The 18,862-nt window shown below is 39.8% G+C and overlaps 1 protein-coding gene across 1 annotated transcript in view; it reads left to right on the forward strand.

Moving 5' to 3' along the window:
* Positions 1-18,862, forward strand: part of ANKH (ANKH inorganic pyrophosphate transport regulator) — a 106,919-nt gene that overhangs the window by 77,674 nt on the left and 10,383 nt on the right. Inside the window, exons 9-11 of the mRNA XM_063162600.1 lie at positions 15,763-15,892; positions 16,530-16,653; positions 17,281-17,380. Coding sequence (XP_063018670.1) covers positions 15,763-15,892; positions 16,530-16,653; positions 17,281-17,380 — 354 coding nt within the window. The remainder of the gene's footprint in view (positions 1-15,762; positions 15,893-16,529; positions 16,654-17,280; positions 17,381-18,862) is intronic.

Consider the following 18,862-nt stretch of genomic DNA (forward strand, 5'->3'; position numbering starts at 1 on the left):
CATTTTCCAGTGGATGATCTGTAGAAGGATTCCAGCAGATGTAAAGATAAAGGAAGTCCATTAACCACTCAAAAAAATAACAGTGAAACTTTAAGTACAAGCAGCAGCCCTGCAGGGAAGCACCTTCCCAATGTAAAACCTTGGGAAGCTTCCAATCATCAAAGACATGCTATTCCAATAGAACTGGGAGGAAAATGTCCTACCTCCTTCCACAGACCAGTCATGCCTGCACAAGAAGTACTGCAATCCTACTAATGTAACAGAAACACCTTGTCACTGTTGTTGGTAGTGACAGTATTAGGTCAGAGTAGAAAAAAAAGGCACAGTTTTGTTAAGAAACATAACTTCATGGTTTGTTTAAATTCTCATGGGATCTGAAAGGCTACACCTGAGCCTTTCCAGTCTCACTTTGCAACATGCACATGTGCTCTGTCAAGGATGATCATAAGTACTGTCTCATGGCTTTGAAGCTGCTATTAATGCTAGGGTATTAAGGCTGCTTCTTCAAAAAGTGAGAATTAGTTGTGTTGCTCAGTAAAAAATGTGTAGACAAGCTGTTTTATTTAAAGGCTTTAAGTAGAAAGCATTAAACTCCTGATAGGTAAGACAGCTGCTGTGATTAGTCACATTGATGTGGTTTTTGTTGTAAGTGGGGATTCCTTCCAAAGCCATGTTTTGTGATTGTGCAACTGAATGTGGAATTTGTGCAGCAGAGGGAAGGGACTCAGCTGTAGAATTTTTTCCATACAAATAAAGGACCATTCTGATTTTAAAAAGTAAGTCATGCTTGGTAATTTGCATGCAGTTTAAAGGGTGTCCATAATGCTGTTTGCCATTATCTGTTACTTCACTGACAGTAGGCACTTAGGGAAAAATGCTTCTTTCCATATAGAAGCAGAGATGCTGCTCCAAATGCCAATGCTGCTGCCATTGCAGGTTAGGCTGTTGAAGAACTAAACGTTTTGGTTCAATGCTGTTTAGATCAGCCCTGAGGTTGCTGCACAATTGTAAACTAAGGGAAGACACAGACTTAACAGAAAAGTGGTACATCTGTAGCCCATATCCCTTTGGTTGTGGGATGTGTCAGCCTCAGTACACTGCAGAAATCCCAAAATAATTTGTCTGGGTGCTAATTTACTGCATTTCTCCACTGCAGCAAAGGTTTGCTCTGTCAGTGGAGAGCACTCCCTCACATATAAGCTGTGCATAGAGGGGCAGGCTCTGTGAGGAGCAAGCTACTCAAAGGAACCTTGCCACACACAGCGGAGTAATAGCAAACAGGCTGTGTTTTAGCAAAATTCTATTTCATAGAATTCTAAGAAATTCTATTTCTTAGAATACTGGTAGTGTCTCTGAGCTTGGATACCAGAGTGCAAAATTCAGGGAATTTTCCAAGGCAGCCTGTGATGGGGAACAGATACTGCCAAATTACCTTTCTCTCTCTTTTTCTCTTTTTCTGTCTTTTTTTTTCCAATTTTCTCCCTATTTCCCAGCTGAGCACTTTTTTAAGCCTTCTGTGATGACACAGAAGTTGCAGTCAGTTAAGATCCTTTTCCCTGGCTAATGTTAGCTGCTGGCAGCCACGTGATATGCGTTTGGTCATCTGCCTCCGAACTGCAAGGCTTTGCAGGCTGATTTGACATCAGCTGTTGGTGCTGGTGTACAAAAGTGGCATTCCTGCAGCCACTGCAGCCTCAGCTGTGTGGCCACAGCTGTGCCCTCTCACATGTCTGCGTGTGTGCCCTGCGCTGAGGGGCAGCCATCGATTGTGCAGGCAGCACTGGGAAATGGGACAGTCAGCTCTCCCAGGGGAATGGCAGCGGTAGCATTCACATCTCAGAATCATGCTGGAAGGCAGGTCATGTCTTAGTTAACACAAGGTCTGAGCACCCTCATTTAGTAGCTGCCACTGGGGTAAAAGCATGGCCTGCACCAGCTCAGTGTGGCTGGCAGCAGGTCACTGCATGGGGAGCATACGGGGTGCTGGTGAGAGAAAAAAAAACAGCTTCTCAGAGAGCACTGTGGAAGCTCCCCAGCTCACCAGCACTGAAAGTGTCCCTGAATAGTCTGCACTTACTTATTTATTTACAGCAGGGAAGGAGCAATCAGTTCTTACAGCAGTAGTTTGAGAACTGGAATTTGGTTCAGCTTTGTCTCCCAGCAGCCTCAGCCACAGTGGTTTTTGGGATACAGTTCCAAACACCAGCTCCTGTTGCTGCATGGTTCACGTCAGCTGAAGTGTTAGCAAGACACATGGCCAGTTATCTCAATATTCTCTAGTGTTCTGTGGATTGCAACAGGTTTTCCCTTCCCAATAGGACAGGCTCAAGGTGCCAGGGTGACACGCTGTGTGCACCACACCATGTTCATCTGTCACCAAGCTCATGAACAGCAGGAGAGCTGCACAGTAACTCTGAGTTTTAACATGTGTTCTATTAGAAACAGCTCGAAGCTCTTTCCAGCTATTTAAAAGGAATTTCAATCCTGCTTTGCTTTTTTTGTTAAATGAACATATGGTTATGGACAATTGGGGAAGGTAGCAGTTTTCATGAATAAACAGACTGATTAAGGGAAGAAACTAATTGTATAGAATACTGTTTTATATTTAATTAGTAAACACTGCTTAAGAAACAAAATCCATGTTTTTTTGATGTTCAGTTTTGCCCTGTGGTTTTTCATTCCTTTCTATTCCAAAAGAACAAAGATAAAAGAGAGTGCAGAGAAAGTGTTCACATTTACACTCATATGTGTGTGATTTATGCAAGATTTATACATTTCATATTTACTTGTTACAAATATACTAATGAAAACTTCAAATCTCTTTAAAAATACATAAAAAGAACCATCACCATGAAGTTCCAATGAAATTGAAGGTTCAGGCACTTAAGCTGAACAGATTAATGTGCATTTTGTTGCAGTAACCAAATTCAAATTGCAGGTGACCTGCATTAAATTTAAATCTCAGTGAAAGTTTAAATGCAATATACTTAGGAGCAGACAGCTAGTCAGTTTACTGGCTGATATGCTTAACCCTGAGAGTTGAGTGTGTGTGTGTGAATACATGTCAAAATGTCAGCTACTTTACAGTCAGGGTTGGTTTATTGACTCCTCAATTATGTTGCTCATAATTGATGAGTCTAATGATAACTTTAAAATTTTTCTAGTACTAGTAAAATTATTTTCTATTTTACTTGTTAGGTAATCTCTTAGGTTCTATAAATAAAAAGCTAGATTTTTTTTTTTTGTAAATAGAGTGCAGTATTTAGATTCATAACTTGTTCTTTTGCTGGAGCATTAAAAAGTACTGATTTCTAAGGGCTCCTGCTGATGAGCAACTCTAGTTTGAGGAGTTACTACTGGCAAGTGTTGTTTCTTTCATCTGCTGGTAGTTATCAGTCCCTTAGGAGGAGCAGCACGCAGACATTCTGTCAGCTCTCCGGTGATTATAACTTGTAACACAGCAGCATAAACTACCATCACTTGGCACTTATATGCATCTCATAGGTTAATGTATAATGTATGTACCTGATAAGCATGTCATCATACTCAGTACCATTCTAAGTGAGGGTTTTATATCATATAATATTATAACCATCAGAAGGTTTAAGCTGCAGCATTTAACCTGTTTGCTTGTGTATCTTTTATTTCCCCCCAACCATGGGCAAAAAAGAGGGACAGATGCCGGGAACTATGGACTTGAAAGATTCAATAGAGGGACCCCATCTCCACCTGAAAACAGCAGGGTGAGGTCCAGAGTCACAGGGTTTCTCCTGCTGGGATCCCTGTGATGGGATCAGTTTTAGCCTGAAGACGGGAGGAGGAAAGTCTTTGTTCCATTTGACAGGAGTTTACTGCAAGCCATCCCATCATTTTCCTAATTCTCAGTCGTCATCTGCTTGGTTATGTTCTGATACTAATCATCAAGCACCTAGGAGATAAGAAAACCCTGATCAAGAACCAGGAAGCCAGTGTAACAGGGAAAATTCCCTATATGAAAAAATGAGAAGCACAGAAGACAAGACTCAGTAGTTGCTGCTTCTGCTTAATTCTGTTAGAGCAAGAGTCAAACACTGTGAAAGAGTAGCAGCTGTGTTTCATCCAGGCTGGAAAACCTTGTCTGATTAAAAGACAACTTGAGATGCCTGAGCTTTTCCTCTCTGCTTTGGATTTGGTTCTGCCAGAGCTGCCAAGTAGGTACTGGCTGCTGACTCTTCTGTCCAGTTTATCAGCAAGGCTCCACCAGCCAGTGAAATGTAGCCCTGGCAGATAATACTGGAGTCAGAATGAATAAAGGGAGAATATTCATACCAACTCAGCGTATTATTGCAACAGCATTGCCTTATTGATTTATTCCCTGATGCTCTGCAAACGCTCTATACTCAATAGTTGTTCAGTTTCCAATTGAAGTCAGCAAATCATATTTCCCAGCCTTAAGTCTGGCAGCTGATTTTTCCCATGAGAGACGCCAAAGACTGTACAGTTTTCATAGGCCCATTTGCTCTCAAATATTCAGTCTGTAGTGTAATAAATATACCATTTCATATCCCTTTCTGCACTTACAAATAAGTTCATTTTCCACTTGATAAACTATCCTGTGTGAAGCTCTTACGTGCATTACAGTGATGTATCTGATGTTTTCAACTATGCTGTCTGCTAAATAATGAGACATAAAACAGCTCTTGACAGAAGTTAAAGGAGAAAAGTTAAAGAATTCATTGCATCTCTGCAGCAAGCCTGACTGCTGGCCTAGTAGGTACTCTTAGTTTGCACTCAGGAAAACATGATTTAGGCTTGCATGTTGAAAAATACCAAGGAACATGTTCCCATTTCACTGAAATCTTTGGAAGGTAGAAGAGGAGGATCCATAGCATGAAATAACTTCATGGCAGATCCCTGCAGTGCACAGCTCCCACTGGGTCTCAGGAGTCCCATGGCATTTATCCACCATGGATGCACTTCCTGAGCTGCAGTTGCTAGAGGACTATCACACACTTCACTTTCTTTCCAACTTTGGAGATGAAATACCTGGAAGGCCAAGAGACAGAAAATTGCATTCAGGGCTTGACCTGAGATTAATTTTTAGATGCCTTAGGCAGCTTCACTGTAGCCAGGGGGTGTGCAAAGGAGTGTTTTAGAATAGAGTTTGCCACAAGCAGTACCTGTGAAGATGTTTTCACAAAAATGTGCATTGTGTTTTTCTCCTTTGCAAAAGAAAATAAGGTCAATTACCATTACTACTGTGAAATCAGTATTAGACTGTCAGGTAGCAGGAAAATGAAGAAATACTTGAATTTATCCCCTCACCTTCATGCATTTGAGCAAACAGGGGAGAAGGGTTGTGTGTTCTCATTTGATTAAGTTTGGTAAGGATCAGCCTAGAGAGGAGCAAAGTGATTCGCAATTCTGACCCGTGGAAGAAACTGTTGGGGCTTTTATTCTTTTATTCATGTTACACTCTCACAAAACCCTTTAGCCAAGTACCTGCTGCCTCATCCCCATGCTTTCAAGTGATTCAGATGCTGGAAAAGGGAGCAAGAAAAAATTAATAAATAACTGTTTCTGTTTCCTTGTGACTGATGCCATGTATTTCCTCAGTGTATTGAGAGGATTGCTGCCAGAAAAAACCACCTACTAACTGCAACTTGGATAGCTCTGGTAGCTGTAAACATTCCAGGCTGCTAATACTGGTTCTTAGTTCACAGGCTGAAATCTTGAACAAAGTGGGATTTCTGAGATCCTTAGTTTAGCCCTTCTTCTCTGTGCTTTACATCTCACCTGCATGCAATGCTAAAACCTCCTCAGTTCCCCATCTCAACTCTTATGGAAATGACAGATAGCAGGCATTCTGAAGATGACCCACAAGCACCAAAGTCTGAATTCAGAAAAAGGGCAGTACTGGAGGGGTGTGTGGTGAAATATGAGCATATTTAATACTAAAGAGAGAGCTAAATAGGAAGTCTCTGTGCATTGATGGTGCAGAAGAGCAGGTGCACAAGTAGGTACAAAAAGAAGTGAAATTCACAAAGCCTCATTTTTTCACAAATGTTTGACTCATGACCTAGGGAATAGCATCATGGTCTGAAGATGACAAGCCATACATTTAAGTTCCTTGGCATTTCAGATACTGAACACCTTCCCTGCAAATAGGGAATGCAATGTGGTATCCAGTTAGAAACCTCATTGATCTTTTCTGTCTAGGGGATTTGGCTGCTGTAAGCATTTCTGCCTTACCAGAATAAACAGCTGTGCCACACCATGAAAAAAAGGATCACGATGATTTCTTTCATGTGATCAAGGAAATCTGTGGATTTATCAGTTTTCATGTGCTCAAACTAAAACATTGCACCAACTAAGTTACTTTGTAGAAATCACAGATTTTAATTCTGGAGCAGAAAGTTTCTTATGGAAATAATGCTTTTTAGTTTTTGAAATGCTTGTGTGACAAAGCACAAATGTTTTTGGCACTGTGTTTTGTGGTGTTGTAGTTCCAGAAGGTCAGTTACCAACCACTGCACTAGAATTTATAAATGGAAGGTTATGTTAGAGCCAAATTTCTTAAAGTTGCTTGTGTTACTCCATTAACTAGGGTGAGCCTTTGCTGTCTTTTAAGGTTGACCAAGGTTATATGATTTTTATTGGCAGGGAGGGAGAGTGGGGTATTTTTAGGAAGTCTGACTGCAGAATTTTAGAGTTTTAGTTATAATTTTTTTTATGCATCCCACAGTGTCAAATTGCAGATTAATACTGCAAATCCTCCTTCCCCTTCCACATAGTTTACAGCAGTCAAATTTGATAGTATATTGTCCAGTTCATCCAGGTTGAAGCAGTGGTGGATCCTCCCCTGTCTAAGGTCATGCTTACAGCTCTCCTGAACTGGGATTTTTCCTGAATATCTCCTTTTCTGCTTGTGAATAATCAATTACCCCTGAAGATCTCAGAGTAGCTACTACAGTATATCTCCATTCCTGGTATTTGTTGCTTACTTTCAGGAATACCTTTTTATAACAAAGAAGAGCTTAGTCACGGCTAGCAACTCTTTAAGGAACAGTACAAACCGTATTTTTCTCAGAACCAAAGTCCTGTATAGCTTAATTTAGTCTTCTTTGTAGTTCTTCCTCCTGAGTTTAAAGATAAATGGAAGAAAATGAGACTAGCTGAGCTGGTCAGAGTGCTAACAATGCCAAGGTTGTGGGATCAATCCCTGTATGAATCATTCACTTCACTGCTGGATTCAGTGATCCTTGTGGGCCCCTGCCAACTAAGAATATTGTGTGATTCTATGAAATGTACTTAGGAACTGTATTTTGCTGCCACCATATCTACTTGTGACATTCTGTGTCAGAAGTTGAAGCCATTGCAGAGGCCACTGGATTTATGTTCATTTTTTCATATAATTTATTGGCTGTCTTTGTTTTGCATCTCTGCATTGCTTTATTATCAAAGGTTACAACCCAGCTTTACTGAAGTCATGGCAAATTTGGACTGAGAGACAGTAAAGTCCACAGGAATAAATACCACAACAAGAATCTGGTCATTCTCAGGGGACACAACCCCAGCTGCTGACCACACCAGTATTTGAAATTCCCTGGGTGACAGAGTTCAGTGTCCTTATCTCTTGTGAGTATACAAAGAAAGAGCATGAAAAACACAGACAACTCTCCAAACTTCTCCAAATCTCTCAAATCTTACTTCACCAATGGTCTCATTACAGCCTTAGTGTATTAAAAAGATCTCACAAGTCTTATCAAGAACATCCATACTTTAAAAAAGCAGCATTAACTTTGAAGACTTAATCTGTTTTGTTTTGACTTTATTGTTGTAGACCATACTGTTGTAGACTAAGGTCAAGGACACCTTTTAGAGTGATAAAAACTCATCTACTCATCCAGTGGAGCAGTTTGTTTTGACTTCTTTGATTTTGCCCATCCCTTAACTCCAAGACTGTTTTTTTAATCATCGGGCTGCTGGCACAAAAAAAAAAAAAAAAAAAAAAAAAAAAAAAACACCCAAAACAAAAAAAAAAAAAAAAAAAAAAAAAAAAAAAAAAAAAAAAAAAAAAAAAAAAACAAAACAAAAAAAAACAATTGAAAATGGCATGTTGGCAAAGAATACCATTTGGAAAAGGGCATATTGGCAGATAGTTGCTCAAGATGCTTTTCACCTTTTCAAGGTCAGGTTTAGTTCCCATTTCAGTAAAAATTGTTTCAGACGTGAATGTAAGCATTCCTGCCTGCACAGGAAGATGCTGGATCACCAGAGGCAGACTTTATGAAATCCTCCCAAGGGCCTTGTCCTATCCATGGTACTGCATTGAGCCTTTGTCCTGGAACAAAGGTTTCTTGTTTGCTCCAGTGAGGTGGAGATTAATGTCTCCTTCATGATTGTTCAGGTTTCACACAAAGGGTCTGTTTTGCATGAGTGGCTGGAGCAGGCAGAAAAGGAAGCATCAAAAATTGTCCCTGCAGCAATGTTTCTGCTCAGACTCCATGTTCACAGTAGGAAGAGCAGCAAGGGGTGCAAAAAACTTGGGACAGAAGAAAGTTACTAAGATGGGAGATGGACAGTTATCAAAAGGAGACCAGAAATCTGACATCTTTGGTTTATTAAGGCTTTTTATAAGTGAAGTAAAATATTCTTCTTTCTGTAAAAAAATTAGGCAGCATAATTCATTGGGAAGATATAATGACTACCTTAAATAATTTAGTGACCCAACGCAGCCTGGAAAATACCACCTAAGTACTTTCAGCAGCAGCTGGGGAGAAAGCAGATGTGGCATTGTGTTAATGCTATCAGAGCATCAGTGAATTGTGCAGCTGCTGGACATGCCTTTATTTCTAAAGAATGTAGTGCTCTGTCACTCTGGAAAGCCGGGGGAGGTGGGGGGAGATTTAGATATGTATAAACCAATTATTTCAGGAGGAGATAGAAAGTTAGGGGATATTCCCACAAGCAGGCTCTGGTTCCTCTGCCACTTGACAAATTTTATGAAGGCTGATTGCAGCTTTACACCCCCTGCCCAGAACACAAAGTGCACAGAAATCTATACTGACTTGCATGTGCCTGAGGGATCATCATTGTCAGAGAATGTCCTTGTGATTCAAGTCATTATCATAAATCAGTTTCAGATGTGACTGCGGTCTGACGTTTTTACTGCTCACAGATCCAGGGCTTTTTGTTTCATGGGACCCCACAATTTTTCAGGTTGGAAAGGCCTCAGGAGTTCATCAGGTCCAGCCTTTGTGCAGAGCAGTGAAGTCAGAACAAATTCCCTGGGCTTTGGACAGTCTGTTCCTCAAAACTTTACATTTCCCACACAAGGACCCAATTTCTGACCATTTCTGAGTTACGTGGCCCATGAACACACATCATAATGTGTCTCAACAGAGCATCAGACTACAGCAGCCTTGGCCCTGAGATTTGCTCTGTTGGTTAGAGCATGCTGCTGATAACATTAAGGCTGTGGGATAAATCCCTGTGTGGGCCAGTTGGACTTGATAATCCTTGTGGGTCCCTTACAGCTCAGAATATCCTGTGGTCCATGACTTAACGCCTCAGTCTCCAACAATTTGGGATGATGAATTCAGGTTGTTCTCTGTGTACCTGCAGGTGTGTCTCTGCAAAGGCTGCTGTCTGACAGGAAATACAGCAAAGATAGCACGAGTCTACAGGCTCACTCTGGAAGGACCAGGTTATGGTCTGCAGCAAGCTTCTGTAGCCAGGCAGTGATGCTGGCCTCAGGTGTTGTGTGAAACCCAGTAATTCCTCCACAGATTGCAAAAAACCTTATGATTCTTTATAGAACTGTGCTTCAAAAAAAGAAAAGAAAACAGCTACCAACCAAACTGAAAAAAAAAAAAACTCAAGTCTTTAGAGACAACAAGGTTTTTACTTTATTATTTTCATGGTAAATTGGATACAATTTCCTGTCAACAGGCAATCATGCCTTTGTGATAAAACCTAGACTTTATGATTTCTTGGCCCACAATAAAACACAAAAGCTCTGTGTTTTATTTTTTCTGTGTTTAAATCAATGAGTAGCTGCATGGCCTTCCTTCATAAGAGTCCTGTTGAATTCCTTCTGTATTTTTCAGCTACCTGAGAGGTGCATGGTAGCTTCAGGAGGTATTAGGACTTTGTATTCTGTGCCACACCTCTATTCAACACGGAAGCACAGTTCCAGGGGAATCTGAAAAGGGGGGTAACTATTAACTTTACTGTTGCTTCCATACGAGTAAGCAGTTAATAGTTACAAACTGTCTGTACTTATTTTTTACTTCATAAAAATACAGAAGTGCAGTTTCTTTTGACAATAAGATGCTAGAGTAAGATTTTGAGTGAAAAGCTCCAGTACTATGTAGTCACTTAGAGAACTAAATTTTTAAGGTTGATGAAGGTGTGGATTTGAAATAGCCGTAAAAACGCTATTTAGCACTAACTATTTAAACAACTTTTTTTCCCAACATCTTACAAAATAGATTATTGAACAGAGAAGAGAAATCCAGCATTTGACATGGACACTAGTTAGAACAAGATATTATCTTGACTTCAAAAATGTCTCTGTGAAATCAGCTCATCTTGTGTGATACAAGCTCTGAAAGGAGAGAGAATTATGGAAGTTCTGTTTATGTCAGAAAGAGAGAGGCCATGGAGACATTTGGCAAATCAGGAGATCCAACCACATAAGACTCAGGCTACTTTTTGATTGGTTTATTGCACAGTTCAAAAGGCTAAATCATGTGATTTATGTTCCTCCATAAAAGTAAAAGTTCTAAACTTAGCTGATACTATCCCAAAGACCCTAGGTGCAATTCAAAGCTGAGATGTGCAATAATTTTCAAAGTGGGTTTCCTCTGCCCTCACTGGGCACCATGTAGCATAAATGGTAATAGGAAATGAACAAGGCATGGGTTAAATTAAGCTGCAATCCTCAATAAACACATACAACAATATCTTTAGGGTAAAACACTTGACTTGGACAGCCATACTTCTGCAAATATATCAGGTTCAACAAATGATATGAAACATATGCTGAGATGTTTTTTGCAGGAGAAAAACAGGGACTGCATTTCATCACAGAATAACCTTTACCAGGTTAACCATCTTCCACAATAAAACCTGTTATTCCAGACTCATTCCAGGTTGGCATATGTCTAACCTATTTTTAAAAACATCCATTTTGGATTCCTTAATTTCTTTCTGAGGAACATAGAACCATACCATGTCTCTGTCATCTGCCAGTGTTTCTTCTTACTGAAGACTGCACAAAGACTAGAAAAGTTGTACTGTTGTTCATAGCTCACTGGGATACTATTTTGTGCTTTATATTTATCAATGAACGTCTCAAAAAATAGGCAGTTTTCTCCAAGTGCCTAAAAGCAAATCAGTCTGGCACCCTGCAGTTTGCTATACACATGACAATAGCCTTTGTTAGCATAATGTATTATAATGCATTATGTAGTGGGTCTCTGAGGTTTAGTAATCCCTGTCAGCAACTAGAATAAATGGAAATAGCTTCCAGGAGATGCAAGGCCTATGAAAAGACTGTTATTTTTCAAGAACTAGAAGCATTCAGACTCACACATGCAGCCTTTGAAACAAAATCTCATGAACAATCTTTCATCACAATCATTTGTGAAAGTCAAATGCTATAATTGCACTTAAGAGAATAAAGAGAAATTGAACTGAACATTAGCAGTTCTGTACTTGCCCTATTGGAAAAAAAAGATTTGGGGCATTCTCTTAGGCTTGGTGGCAGCAGCAGTTTTTAATTTTGACTTTTGAATATGTTTAGACATGGAATTTGTTAGCTGAAGATAGCCAGGTTCCACATAAAAATAGGCACACCTCTTTGAGGAGGGTGTCTAAGCCACAAGTGAGAGCATTTTCTACTTTAATGCACAACTGTATTGAAAAAAAAAAGTCACTAATATTAGATAACAGAGCATAAAACCTGCATGGGCTGAAGGTGCACCAGGATTACTGAGCTCCTGAAGCCATAACTCCCATGCAGCCTGGGAAAGAGATCTCTTACACTACACTTGCCCTGCTTTTTGTGCCCTTCCCCTTGGCATCTCCCAGTGACCTTTAGCAGGGAGATAGTACTAATCTAGCTGGAGCTTTGATGTGAGCTAGTACAGCTGCACTAGTTTCCTTATGGTGCTGTGAGTTGTTGACACATTTAGTAAAGTTTTTCAAATTTTACTAATGTAGAACAATTGAGGGCAAAATTCAAAACCCAAAACCCTTCAGATCAATTGAAATTACTAAAACATCTTTAGAAATGCTTAGGTAACTGTTCTTGATATGTAATTGATAATACAGTCTTTATGCAGAACTGCTTATTCTCTGTAGCATTCCACTCTGCTATTTACACCTTTGTTTCTTCCTGTATTTTTAAAGCACTCATCACTGGTCAGTTGACGTTCCAGTTAAATAATCAAAGTCTTTAACAAAACTATCCTTTATTAATATCATGCTGCACTCATACCATAAGGCATCAGAAAATCAAATAAGCTCTGTTGCTAGAATTCTACAAGAAAAATCCTTATCCCCAAAACACTGAAATGCTTTGGCCTCAGCAGAGTTGCCAGGTACAACACTCAACAGCAAATGCAATTGCAGCCTGAAGCTGCAGTGCCACTCTGTATGCACATTGCTTGCCTCTGCAGAAGCTTTCACTGTTTAGTCTTCATCTCTTGATTAGATTAAATGAAGGTATAGCTGTAACCCTAACCAAGCCATTTATTCTATATTTAACCTTGCAGACGTGCATAGAAATGCAATTGGGGGGAAAAAACAGGGTTAACTTAGGAGAAACATAGGAAACAGTAATAACAATTAGTAACGGTAGTAATAATTTACCTCTTGGTAAATCTACTTCCTAAAGTCTTTCCTGATCTGAGTCACAGGAAGTTGGCACTGTGTATTCCAGTAGAGCCAATCTCTAATTGTCTGTGCCACATTTTCCTGGAGTACTGTTACCATCTTCTCTGGTCTGTCAGGCATCACCTTTCACTGAGATAACAGCAATCATCCTAAGGACCAGAATCACAAAAAAGCTGACTTCATCCTATTTTCAGAACATGCCATCTGTAACAAAATTAGCAACTGAAATACCTTCCTGCTTTGCATGTTTAGTGTTATTCTTTGCATGAAGTAGAGCCTGGGTTTTTTCCACTACATTTTGTCTTTGAAACAGTAAAGTCGCAAGCACTCTAGGATTTGAATTGCAGAGGGCTCGAATGATGCAAAGCATTAATTTATTTTCCTGATGCTTTGTTCCCTCTGGGCATTGAGAATATCATCCCATAAGATGATAGAGAGGGCTCTCTTAGCAAAATGAAACTAGTTATCAGTCCTGCAACCAAAACGATGGAAGCATGCTGAGACAAAAATAGAAGGTCCTTCTGCTGCCATGCCTCACCTCCTCAAACTGCTTATTCTTGAGCTTAGCAGTCTTTACCCACCAGCTGCTGTGTAAGTGCTCTTTGCAGCCATTTACCAGCACAGCTCTCTGCTGGTCAGGGGTGGGGAAAGCTGTAGTTTGCAACAGCTGAGGGGGAATGACCACTCACCACCTGGGTGTGAGTCATTCTCCCTGACTGGCAACCTGACCTTACTCTGGTGGGAGCGGGGTGGAGATTGACTCTGTTTCTATTAGGGCCAGAAGGAAACCTTCAGAGAGCAGAATGAGTACAGTACCTTTGGTCACTCATTTGCTTGCCTCTCTAACCATATTCAACACTTTTCAGTGGCTGTTGCAGAGGGAAAGACTGCTCTGTTTGCCTTTTGCTGGCAGTGGGCAGGCACTGCTGTTAGCATACACGTGTGGAATCTGGCAGCGGCAGCAACTATATTGCTCATTAGGGCACTAAATGGCATTGTGCAGTGAAAACAGTGTAAAGGTCCTTGCTTTCATGAAAAGAGCAAATTATAAATGAAGAGTGGGCATCTTTATATCTTACTTTATTTCCTGGGCTTTGAAGAAAGATTTGACAAAATATTCCCTGTATGACTGCTTTATGGGTGATTTGCAGTGAGTGCAAGTGACTGCAGTCTGCCTAAGGGTGTCTCCAGCAATGAAAGAATTCACTCTGTTGTTGTACAGTTACTTTTTAATAACTGAATTCTCAACCATACAACCCCCTCTGCTCTAGATGTCCCCTCTGCTTCAGTCATACCCTGTACAAGTAGACTGGCACAAGAAGTGCTCAGTTCTTTTGTCTTCTGCTCTTGCCTTCCTCCACTTACTGTTCTGTGTAGAGGTGATGGAGATACACTGCAAGACAGCATCAAGTTAGTCAAGTAAAACATGCAATTGTAACAAAAAAATAGTAGTTCCTACCCTAAGAAGTGGAGAAGAAAACTGAAGATGGACCTTTATGCAGGAATGTGAAATGTTTTGTTCACCACACAGAGGGTCAGAACACAGGACCTCTCACAGGCCATTCAGTGGCAGGCCTTGGGAAGCTCCTGCAGTCTGGGTGCTTGGAGGCTAAGCAGAAAGAACAACTTCTGACACCCTATCAAAGAATGAGAATGAAATCCCAGCTGTCTAAGATGTGGTAGGACTTCAGAGACTAGTTTGAAAAGTCATCTGAACATGTAGGGATGTGACAACTGGACAAAAAGAAAAGACCTAGCTGCTATGATCCTAGGTGGTAGGCTAAATTGTACACAGAGTGGTTATAGAGTCTTACAGACTCTATTGTACAGCCAATGTGCATATTTTACAAGGTGCACAGATTTGTAACCTGACAAGAGGAGTCAGGTTAAATGCCAGAGCATTTAAGGTCCCCAGTTTTGCACCATCCAGTCAGCTTACTTCCATAATATTCACTTTACAATAAATAACAATATAAGAATAACAAGAATAATTGTCATAAGAATATTGTTACAAGAATAACAATAAGAAGTAATTTTTTATATCACAAAATCAAATTAAATTACAGAGTAGTTATACCTGAAGATATGCTTTCTTATAGGGAAAGTCCTGTAAGGACTGTTAGGACTGTTCTTCAGTGAGTGTCTTGAGCAGAAGCCAAACCTGCAGCTGCCCACACCCCCTTCAGCTCAGATGGAAACCTCAGGACTGGCCAAAAAATTAAACAGCATGTACTACCACTGTACCAATTGCCATGGGTTTTTCATGGAAATCTCCCTTTCCTGTATGGAGTAAACAGCACACTCTTTAATGAAAATAACAAGACTTAGTGGATTTGTAGCCTGAGAGCACCATGTCTGCAGGACTGTGCTGAACACCTTTGCCTTGCTGCAGACTTACTGCGTACCAACAGTACTCTTTCCAGCAGCAAATTTAAACCCCTAGTCCTAGATTCAGGTCAGATCTCTGGGTCTTGGAGGACTTCAAATCTTTAGTTACTGAGAAATTTGATAATCTGTTTAGGAGTACAAGTGTTTTAACCAGATCAAGTGCTGTAAAAATCTGCGAGTTTACTGTTTGAATAACAATAGACCATTCAAGTACAACCACTTGCAGAAACCATAAAAATTCTTTCTCTATGCATCACTCTTGGTATGTGAGGAAAATTAAGAGTAGGAATTGCTTCTGAAGTTAAGGTATCTCTCTTATGTACACACATGTATTCAAATGCAAGCTACATATAAATCTATACTATGTATATTTACCATTAGTAGAGTTATCTACTCATAAGTAAACAAATATTTTAGTCCAGGAGGGCCTACCTTTTCTTGTGCTTCCCTTCTGAAATATAAAGATTTTTTAAATTTTGTTCTTTCTAGCTCTGTTTTGTGATGTTTTGGACGCCAAACGTGTCAGAGAAGATTTTAGTTGACATAATTGGAGTAGACTTCGCTTTTGCAGAGCTGTGTGTCGTTCCTTTGCGCATCTTCTCCTTTTTTCCACTTCCAGGTAAAAAAATATAAAGAAAATAAAAGTTCTGTAACCTTGCTGGCTCCTTCAGAGCATAAGCATTATATAATAAAAGTTAATACTTCTATCAAAGAGCAAGACAAGGTGGACAACAATAATGAAATTATTTCAGATTTCTATCTCTGTAATTAAATGCAACATCTTTTAGTCTTTTCTGCTTATGTGACAAGACAGTTTCATAATAAAGATAAACTACAAATACAATAATAAGTACATGTAGATACCCTTTTTGTACCTGTTACACCATGTGCCACACAGGAGCCAGATGGAAGTTTTTCCTTGGTAGAACTTCTCTTTAAGGAAGGGGATAGTTTGGGGTTTTTTAATGAAGAAAACAGAATGGACTGACCAATAAATTGTTCTCTAAAAGAGAACACCTTTTAGGAACAAGTGCTGTCCATAGCAGATTTTTTTTTCCTCATTTTCCCAAATCAGTATATTAGGGCAATTTGAACATAAGATCTACTTGCTTTCCAGTAGGGTGCAAAGTTACCAGCAGTAAGTTTTGCAGTGGTTATTTCTGAACAGTGCTCTCTGCATGGAAAAGCTGCATATGAAATGACTGACTTTATTTTTTTACTATTCTTGCTTCTTTTTCTCCCCTGTTTATGAACAGTGACTGTCAGAGCACACTTGACTGGTTGGCTGATGACTCTGAAGAAGACATTTGTGTTGGCACCCAGCTCAGTGCTGCGGATTATCGTCCTCATCACCAGTCTCATTGTGCTGCCTTACTTAGGGTAAATCATTATTCCTCACAGAACCCCTGGATTTGCTTTCCTCTTCATTCCTCTTCCCTGTCACTTGATAGCTGAATTTGCATAGCTGGGAACATTTTCTCCAAATACTAACCATGATACAAGGCCTAAAGAGTGTCACTATCTGGAAAAGAAACGTTTACAAATGTACAAGCATGACTGCTCTAGACAGGCACAATTGTGATGTCCCTTTGGAAAAAATACACAAATGTCAAAGAGGCAAAAATGTATCCTAAGGGGAATTTATTTCCATGTTATTAAACTCACTGTTAAGAAAGCTAATGGAACAATATCTTGTTTATAAGCTTAATAATCTATTCTACAGCACTCTGTACAAGACTTTAAATTCTTAGTCCATAATTTGATTCAATGTGCTTCTTTTACTAAACAGTGTAGCCATTAAAAACAAACGAGTCCTTTAAAATACCAGTTATTCTCTTAGGCAGTGTATTGTGTCTTTGAAGAAAATATTTCTATCATCAGAGTGGTTATATGTGCCTGTGAATGTAATTATGAAATTACATTCAGTAATACATTACAGTGAAAATGTAATTATGAATCATGCACTCTCACACAACAATGACTGCTTTCTTTCTATGCCTCCAACAGAGTTCATGGAGCCACTCTTGGAGTAGGATCCCTTCTTGCTGGTTTTGTAGGAGAATCCACCATGGTTGCAATAGCAGCCTGTTACGTCTATAGGAAACAGGTAAGAATTCGTTTCTGTGGCATCTGATGAAAGCAGGTGGTGAACAGAGTGGGTTTTAGTTCAGATTAAGTTACACTTTAGCAATGAAACTCCCCAGAATCCTCACTTTGGTTTGCTTCCCTGTCAAGTCTCAGAAGTGTGCAGCTGGGAAAGTCTTTGGGTTGAAATAAAACCAAAAGGTGCCCTCCAGCTGTTAATGGGCATCTAGGCCATGGGACATGCTGGTCTGCAGTCAGAGAGCCTCTTGCTCCTCAAAACACGTGTGTCATGGATATCCTGTCCTTACCACCAGCAGTTTTGTGCTGTATATTTGCTGCTGCAGTACAACTCAGCATCTTTATGTAGGCATAGGAACTACTCATCCAAGCTTACAATATATGTATCTATATGTATATAGAATCATAGAATCACAAAATGGTTTGGATTGGAAGAAGCCTTAAAGTTCCAAGGAGTTCCAAGTTCTTTCCCATGGAAGGTGTTATGTAGTGTTACATAGTGTATACATTTACATCTGTGGGTATACACTATGTAGTACATATATCTCTGTATATACACTTTTATTTCTTTATAAAACCAGCTCTGCTGAAAGTCAACAAGAAGCACAGATGCTTATGGTTTTTTGCTGTCCAGAGGAGTGGCTTAAAACAAAACATACTCCTGCAGAAGTTGACAATTAGAGCTTATAAATAAATAAACAGGTGCTTTTTTACATACTTTAAGCACTACAATCCTGCATGTGTGGAGTAGCAGTGAAATATGGATTTTGAAGAAGATTCTACTAAATTAGGTCAAACACAGGGTAAATACTGGCTGGGTGTCTGGGTACATTACAGTACCTGCATGTTGTTCCCTTTCAGTTATGTGTTCAAGGCACCGTGTAGGGCTCTAGGTCCAGCTCCAAGCAGAACCAGCAAGGTGTGTATGTCATTCTGTAGTACAGGAGGACTCTGTGGATGGAAACAGAAAATATAATCTATGCAGTGACTTTTTTTTTTCATTAGACTTCTTAGAAAGTGCCAAGTGGAAATACCTACCACTTCTATTTTAAAACAAAAAACCAAGCTACAGAAGATGGAATACCTAAAAGCCTTAAATTGGAACCACCTAAAATCAGTTTTGATATGTGTTGACAGTGCAGGCCATGGCACGAGTTCAAAGTGTACAAGGTTCATAAGACAACAGAAGAATCATAATGTCTGTCATAATTAATTTATCATGTTTGCCTTGAGAACCAAAGAGTAAAACTTTAAGACACTGAAATGGCTTGTCTTGACCTTTGTTTTCACAACATCCTCATTGCTAGTTTGTTACCATAGTAGCTCTCAGAGTCTTTCTGGCCAGGGACATTGCGCTTCATTTTTCTCAGTGGTGAGTGCAGGTAGTAGGAGTAATAATTGTGCCAGCCTAATTTATTCTTTATTCAGTGTCACAGTGGCAGAGCCAACCAGTAGCTCTATTACACCAGGTTACTCTGACCTGCAG

The sequence above is a fragment of the Melospiza melodia genome, chromosome 1, assembly GCF_035770615.1.
Source record: "Melospiza melodia melodia isolate bMelMel2 chromosome 1, bMelMel2.pri, whole genome shotgun sequence".
NCBI lineage: Eukaryota > Metazoa > Chordata > Aves > Passeriformes > Passerellidae > Melospiza > Melospiza melodia.